Source organism: Charadrius vociferus, unplaced genomic scaffold, assembly GCF_000708025.1.
Source record: "Charadrius vociferus isolate BGI_N301 unplaced genomic scaffold, ASM70802v2 scaffold1, whole genome shotgun sequence".
In the NCBI taxonomy this organism is placed as follows: Eukaryota; Metazoa; Chordata; class Aves; order Charadriiformes; family Charadriidae; genus Charadrius; species Charadrius vociferus.
This window is the reverse complement of record NW_009647680.1, coordinates 5,499,356-5,507,718: the sequence shown is the minus strand read 5'-3', so window position 1 is coordinate 5,507,718 and position 8,363 is coordinate 5,499,356. Positions and strand designations below refer to the sequence as shown.

Sequence of the window (8,363 nt, the reverse complement as noted above, 5' to 3'; positions counted from 1 at the left end):
AACTGAAAAGGAGAGCAAGGTGGTGTCCAGAAGTATCTCTGGTGTTTTTTTCCATGTAATCACACCGTTGGTGGTGGAGGAGAGGAGGAGGGGCTGTTCCATAGTCTGGTCTTGCCTGTTTTCAACCGTACACAATGTTTAGCTTAGTTGATGTTTATAAAGCAATTTGAAAATTATTTATTTTGGGTGTGGGTTTGTTTTTTTGTGGGCATGCATCAAGCTCCATTGCCCTTATGCATACAGCTCATTCAGTTACCCTGTGCACTGTTTCTTTGCACTGGTTTGCATGCTTTTGTTCCTGGTTCTTTTCTATTTTTCACTTGGGAGTAGAATAGTAAAGAGAAGGGAAAGCAGAAATTTATATTAGTCTAAAACTTGTTGGAGAAGCTACAGAAATAAATTTTTTACTTTGATTTGACATTAATTTATGAGATACCAATCTTTCCCTGTTATACTTCGGACACTTTGGTCTGAGGAAGCAAGGCTTCCCACTTGAGGTGTAAGGTCTGTGTTCTTAAAACAAAAAAATTGTTATTTTGTCCCAAATGTTCATGACCTTTGTACGGTAGGCTAGAAATAGCTGAGGACGTAGCAACTAGTGATCTGGTGTTTAGACTACGTTAAGACTTCTCTTCAACAGAACGATTATCTGGATTGCATTATTGCCTAATCCATTATGGTTTAAGCAGTCTTGACACTTAAGTAATGTGTAAATCTGTTTTCAGAAGTCTGTTCATGCATGTATTTCTCCTTAATCCTTAGTTCAAGCTTCATTTTGGAAATGGATTTTGGCAGAACTTCCCTGTGGTTACTTTTAGCAGAATCTCCAGCCCATCTCTGAATCTAAACCATCTACTTGCTATTCAGTGTTAGTGGACAGTGTTTCAGAAGAACAGCTCCCTTCTCCCATGTTTTTAGACTGAGGAACCGAGACTTTGAGAAGTGTTGCCAATGCCGATTTGACAGGACATCTTTCGTTGTTCTCATCAGCAGCAAGAAGCTTGCTCTGTTTGCAACTTCTCTTATTCTAAGCATTGACCGAAAATTCCTACCAGTTTTGAGACTCTCTGGGAGGTCAGTGCAGATAAAGATGCTAATGCTATTAAAAAGAAAAAAACCAATAAAATCTGTCTCCCGGTGCACTCAAAGTATAATTTCATGGAGTCATAGAAGCATGCAGGTTGGAAGGACCTTGGGAGGTCATGTAGTTCTGTCCTCCTGCTCAAAGCAGGGCCAGTTGGATGAGGTTGCTTGGGGCCATTTCCAGTTCAGTTTTGATGTTCTCTGGTGATGGAGAGTCCACGATTGCTTTGTGGAATCCAATATTCAGCCACCCTCAAGTGAAAATTTTTTGTCCTTGGGTCTAATTTGACTTTCTCATATTTGAACTTGTCTGTTGTCTCTTGTCTTATCCCTGTGCACCTCTGAGTAGAGCCTGGTTCTCTACACCTTCCCGTTAGATTTTTGCAGAATGCCAGTGGAGAAAAAAAGACTTTGAGGACCTTCAGTGTTTGAGTCATTAAGTAACTGTTTTTTATAAAACATGGGACATGGGACTGACGAAAAAGAACATTTGTTTTTTAGATCCAGCCTATTTTCTGCTTTAGGCAGTTTTTTAGAAATAACATTTCTATAAAATTTGTCAGGAATGTGTTGTTCTTCCAGCGGATGGTGAAAATTTTTTGAAGGACTCGCACTTGTTTAACTGGAGTCAAAAACCTTTAGAAATACATGATACTTCATAGACACTGTGTATTTGGATTACTTTAGTGATGTTCTGTCCTTATTTATGCGATGGTCCAATTGTCTGGAAGACAAAACTCAGTGTAATTTTATCACATCTTAAAAGTTCTAATGTCTGGCAGACAACATTTCTGACTGTTATGGCCAACGGTAACAAGGTAATAAAATTCCCCCTATACTTCCCAGTTAAGATTGCTTGATGTATTTCCTGGTATAAATATTGTAACAGCTGGAACAAGTTCAAAGGAAATCTTTGTGGTATTGTTCATAAAACCAGCAAATTTAAGAGGCTTTGATTTACTACTTAAATGGGCATGTCTCCTTTTCCTTTTTTTGTTTTTCTTTACAATGTGCAAAAAAGAGCCTAACTGAATTAAAGTTTGTGTCCCCCCCCCCTTTTTTTTTCTTCCCTCCTCCCTCAGATTGCAGCTATTCTCAGGAAACGAAAACTTGACTATTATTTGCACAAACTGGTACCTGAGATCTTGCAATCAACTTCCTTTCTGACAGCAAATGGGACCTTGTATATTGCTTGCTTTTGCATTCTAAGGTTGGTATACTGTCCTAAAAATGAAATGTAATAGGAAAGCAATTTTTATGCAGCCTTTCAATTTACATGATATTTTGTCTCTTTTTGTAATAGACTTATTCGCAATGGGTAGGAGTAAGAAAAGCAACAGCTGTGCCATCATCTTTATTTCTGGTCTTATCACTTGAATATGAACCTGTTTTTTCTCTTGTTTTTGTAATCTTTTAAATCAGTAAACAAGTCAATGTATTCACTTTTCTTCCTTTTCTTTGTTTTACTGATGCAAGATACATTGTTGCGGGAAATTCAAATATAGTCTAGAGGGAAATTGAGAAGGCCTAATCTTTCTCTCCTAGAAAGAATTGATGTAATTTGATGTTGGTTTCTATTTTCCTGATGCAGGGGCTGTGATGACTTTCAATTATCCTTAACTTTATCCAGCCATCCAACTTTGTACTTTCCATGTTCGTGGTCATAAATAAAGGAAATCCCACCACAGCTTCTGGGGTTCTGTAAGATAGAGGCTTGCTCTGAAAGATGGGTATAAATGCCTCTTCTGTGTTCTGAGCTGTTTCCAGTGTGTATTTCAAGTAACTACCAGGATAGTTAAAAATTAAACTTTCCTGTTCATGAACATGACGATGTCCTAGAACTAAATGCATTTATTGTAAGAGTTGTCATACATGTAAAGCCTACAGTAGCTAGAACTAAATGCATTTATTGTAAGAGATGTCATACATGTAAAGCCTATGAATTTCTGGAATTTATCTGACAGTGCACTCAACAACCCCTCTAAAAGTTTAAACAAACCCATTATGCCCTACTTCTAGATCTGTTCAGAGGCCCCTAAACTTTTCTTCAAAGCTGAGGCAGAAGGCTGAGAAGAGGAGGAGCTGGCTGAAGACCCATGGAACGCTTTTTAAGTAAATAATTTGCAAAGTTCAAAGTGAATCTTTAAGTAGCAAACTCTAAAGAATGTGAATTTTTCTAGCAATCTGAGTTGTATTGATACCGATTTATCTTTACGCCTCTTAGCAGTACAGTGGTCTTCCTCATCCTGCCTGTGTATCTTCAGTGCTGCAGCTAGATGTTACTCTAAATTAAGTTGGTGTGGTTTTAAGTTTTATTGTTTTCAGCTGTTCCTCTAACAGAGGTTGCTAGCCATCTAGCAGGTCTGTGGCCATGCCTGTGCTAGTAAATGAAGCAGGTAAGAGATTAGTGTCTGACTCTGATGCCAGTTGGTATGGCATCACTTTCACTTACGTGGAACATAGCTGTCTGAAGCTGTTTCGGCTTCCAAAACAAACAGCATGGCCAAATGTGGACTGAGTAATGGGAATGGTACTGAGTCCATGCACTTTCCAAGTCCCTCTGAAGCATTCTTTGGGTTGACCCAGGCTGAAACTATGCAAAGGACAATTCTAACAATTTAACGTGACAAGGGATGCGTCTAAATCCTTACCCTACTGTTCTTATGGCTGTGCAGCAGAGTAACCAACCAACATCTTAAGAGATGCACATGCGTTTTCTGTTGCAAAGAGATGACCACAAAGAGTTGTCGCCTCCAGCAGAATCTCTGCTGGTAGATTCTCTACAGGCTGCCCACCACCTGCAATTGCAGAACTTGCAAATAAAAAATGTTAGCCTGTTGGCTGGGGTGCCAGCTGGAGCTGGTGAACTGGAATCACAAATAGAGGCAAAAGAAAAAAAGTATTTAGGAAGCCTTATGCATTGCACCTGTTGGAGTATATGAAAGTCCAGTTATAAGGAGTATTTGGCAGCTTTTCTAGCAGGAATAAAATTCAGAGCCTCAGCAATTAAGTGAATAGGATATGCAGGAGCTATTAAATGCCATTTCAAACACACAATGGATAGCATGATTACCAGAGAAGTCTTATCTTCCAAATTTACTGGTGTTCTTTGAAGGATACATATATATCTGATGATGATCCGATGGGTACATTATACATGAATTCCCAAATGATTTTGACAAGATTGCTTGCTAGAACTCTTCAAGAAGAAAGATCCTGTGTCTTCCAGGAATTAGTAAACGATTAGCAAGTAGTTAAAATATGTGAAACCAAACAAGGAATAAATAATCAGTTTTCATAATAGGAAGAGGTTGCCAGTAATGTTCCTGCTGTGTCCTTTGTTTGGGATATACCTGAAGAAGCTGGAAAAAGGGGTGAAGAATAGTGTGAGAGATTATATGAGATTATTTAGGATACAGAAATCTAAAACTGACTCTCATCCATTTCAGAAAGATCTGTTGATTAAAATCACTTATGAAATTTGATAGAGAAAAGTGGAAAGTAATGCACTGGGAGGAAAAAAACAATCCTATCTGTACACAGGGACGGGCTTTAAACTAACTCCTATTAATCAGGAAGGTGTTTGAGAGTCATCATGGACAGGTCCTTTGAATAAGTCAGTTCAGTACTTGAATATGGTCAAGGAGCCGAGTAAGTGTTATTTGGAAAGAAAATGAGAACAAGTCAGAAAGCTGTATAAATACATGACATCTTTACAAGTTAAGTACTCTATACTTTTTTTTTTTTAAGAGCTTCTCCTAAGATCATAATGTTGACAAATCCTTCACTTGGAATGTACTTAATATCAACATTGTCTTGCAGCTTGAGCCATATAAGCATCCTTCTCTCATCTGCTGTTGAGTGGGTAATGGAGGATGGAAATGTGAGACTTCGCTTTGTTTTTTTTTAGCCAGTTTGTGTGGGTTTTTTTTCACATTTGTTTTTTTTTAAAGTTTTGTTTGAACATATATGGTTCCTTGAATTTATTACTGTGTGATACAATGTACTTCCTTCAGTAGCCACTCAGAGCAAAAGTATGTCATCTTCCAGAAAGCGGTTTGGTATCGTATGTTTTAATCCATCAAAGAAATATCAGTATCTCTCTGGTGTTCTGCATAACTGTGGCCTGAATATTTCTGAACTCGATTTGCAACCTTGCCGAGATTGTCTGGGTCTGTGGAGACCTTAATGCTCTAGATCTGATTCTAGACAGTGGTGAGAAATTGGATGTGGTAGATTTGTGTAATAGGATGCATGCTGCAGTTTTTGTATCTTTTTTGGTTGGAAGGTATATTATAGTGGGTGCAGCAGTCACTCGGAAGCAAAATTACAGAGTCACAGAATCACAGAATGGTCAGGGTTGGAAGGGACCTCTGGAGATCATCTAGTCCAACCCCCCGCCAGAGCAGGGGCACCTACAGCAGTTGCACAGAACGGCGTCCAGGCGGGTTTGGAATGTCTTCAGAGTCGGAAACTCCCCCACCTCTCTGGGCAGCCTGTGCCAGTGCTCTGCCACCCTTAAAGTAAACAAGTTCCTCCTCATGTTTAGGTGGAACTTCCTATGCTTAAGTTTGTGCCCGTTAGCTCTTGTCTTAGCACTGGGCACCACTGAAAAAAGCCCGTTGCCATCCCCCTGGTACCTTTCCTTTAAGTATTTATAAGCATTGATAAGATCCTCCCTCAGTCTTCTTTCGTCCAGACTAAAAAGACCTAAGTCCCTCAGCCTTTCCTCATACGAAAGATGCTCCAGTCCCCTCATCATCTTTGTAGCCCTTTGCTGGACCCTCTCCAGCAGATCCCTGTCCTTCTTGAACCGTGGAGCCCAGAACTGGATGCAGTACTCCAGATGTGGCCTCACCAGGGCAGAGTAGAGGGGGAGGATGACCTCCCTTGCCCTGCTGGCCACACTCTTCTTGATGCCCCCCAGGATGCCATTGGCCTTCTTGGCCACCAGGGCACATTGCTGGCTCATGGTCATCCTGTTGTCCACCAGGACTCCCAGGTCCCTCTCCACACAGCTGCTCTCCAGGAGGTCAGCCCCCAACCTGTACTGGTGCATGGGGTTATTCCTCCCCAGGTCTGGTACCCTACACTTACACTTGTTGAATTTCATAAGGTTTCTCTCTGCCCAACTCTCCAGCCTGTCCAGGTCTCGCTGTATGGCGGCACAGCCTTCTGGCGTGTCAGCTACTCCTCCCAGTTTTGTGTCATCAGCAAACTTGCTGATTGTACATGCATGGGGCTTGCTGGACAACTTGCAGTTGACTGATATTACCCTCCTGGAGTTCTAGACCAAAGCAACAGATTAAAGGGTTTGTAGCTGGACATGTTAACCCAATATTTACCTGCACAATTCCTGATCTGAGAATAGTTGCCTGTTTCCTTCTTTTGTAGCACCAAGGAGGAGATATGTTGGCAGGCATATGGAGTGTCCTGGATAAAGTGACTTCTTCTGTTCATACCTTTATCAAACTCCTAGCGAATCTTCAGTCACTGTGCATACTGAAAATAGGTCTTAGTCATACAGTAACAATTAAAAGACCTAAATATGAAATGTAATTTTCAATGAGAAGTCTGGCTTGTGCTAATATGTATTTTTGATGCTCTTGTAGTATTTGCTTCCTTTCACCTAGGGAAAACCACCAAAATTGAAACCGCCGCAAATATTTTCAAGGATCATAGAACCACAGAATGGTTTGGGGTGGAAGGGACCTTTAAAGGTCATCTAGTCCAACCCCCCTGCAATGAACAGGGACATCTCCAACTAGATCAGGTTGCTCAGAGTCCCATCCAACCTGACCTTGAATATTTCCAGGGATGGGGCATCTCCCACCTCTCTGGGCAACCTGGGCCAGCGTGTCACCACCCTCATCATAAAAACTTTATTCCTTATCTCTAGTCTAAATCTTCCCTCTTTTAGTTTAAAACTGTTACCTCTCGTCCTATCACTATACTCCCTGATAAAGAGTCTCTCCCCTGTAGGCCCTCTCAAGTACTGGAAAGCTGCTATAAGGTCTCCCTGGAGCCTTCTCTTCTCCAGGCTGAACAACCCCAACTCTCTCACCCTGTCCTCATAGCAGAGGTGCTCCAGCCCTCTTATCATTTTGGTGGCCCTCCTCTAGACCTGCTCCAACATGTCCATGTCTTTCCTATGTTGGGGGCTCCAGAGCTGGATGCAGTACTTGAAATTTCAAGAACATCTAAATGCAATATCAGCAGTGACTTAGGCTGTGGACTGATGTTCTCATTCTAGAAGGGATTACCAAGCTAACTTGGCTTACTTATTTTTTTTTTTTCTTCTTTTTTTCTTTTTCCCCTGAAATGAATCAGGCAGTATGTGCAGGCTGCTCTGTTGGCAGAGCAGTGGGGGTGATGAGCTCTGTCACGGATGTGTGACAGGCCAGCTGGGGATTGTAATCTCTTCTGCTGGTGAGATCCAGAAGACTACATCTGTCTGGGCTTCAGACGGAAGTGCTAGGCTCCAGTGTTGACAAGCATTACATCTGTTCAATGAAAGGTGTGATTTTTAGGTTTTTGTGTTTTATTATATGCAAAACCTCATGAAACCATGGTTCTCTTAGTCTACCAAGAAGAGTAATTAATTTGTCCATGTACAGCTTGACATTAACTTGCTTGATTAGATTCAGTCTTATGTATCAAGCAGCCTTTGAGTTTTGGATACAGTTGTACATTGAGGAATTATTTGAATAACCTGAAAGAACTCATATTTCTCATTCCAATTTCTGACTGTAGACCATGTGAAAATAACCATGCAAATAACGATAACAACTTATTTTCATTTACTTTAGCAGAAGTTTAAATGTTTCACTTACTGATGGGACATGTTAATTTCCACTAGGTTTTATTATGTAAAATATGTTACCGTTGTTTCCAAAATCTTATCAAACCAAACACGTAAACATTTGTACAGGGATTCTAAACCATGCCAAAAGAACAAATTCTTGTTTCTTTCCCACAGAAAAGACATTTGTTCTGTTACTTAACAGGTGTGTCTGGTAAGATGTGTTCATACTTATTAACATGTTTAGAATGACTTCTCTGAAACTTCATACAGTAATTGCTTTCCAAGAGAGTCCTAATAATGAACTTTAGCTCCTGCAGCATTTGGCGTTGTCATCCTGAGAAATTATCCTTTTGCAGCCGTGGGAATGAACAGTGTGTGTAATTGCCATTACATCACTTGCTGCTGATACACTGGCTCTCTTTTCACTTATGAACATGAGCTGGCATCGCTCGCTGGTAATGTTATTTTTGCTGGA

The 8,363-nt window shown here is 40.5% G+C and overlaps 1 protein-coding gene across 1 annotated transcript in view; it reads left to right on the top strand.

Annotated features, from left to right (window-relative positions):
- The first annotated feature begins 1,883 nt into the window (after positions 1-1,883).
- TMEM135 (transmembrane protein 135) overlaps positions 1,884-8,363 on the top strand; it is a 189,484-nt gene continuing 183,004 nt past the window's right edge. The window contains exons 1-2 of the mRNA XM_009881247.1: positions 1,884-1,901; positions 2,166-2,293. Coding sequence (XP_009879549.1) covers positions 1,884-1,901; positions 2,166-2,293 — 146 coding nt within the window. The remainder of the gene's footprint in view (positions 1,902-2,165; positions 2,294-8,363) is intronic.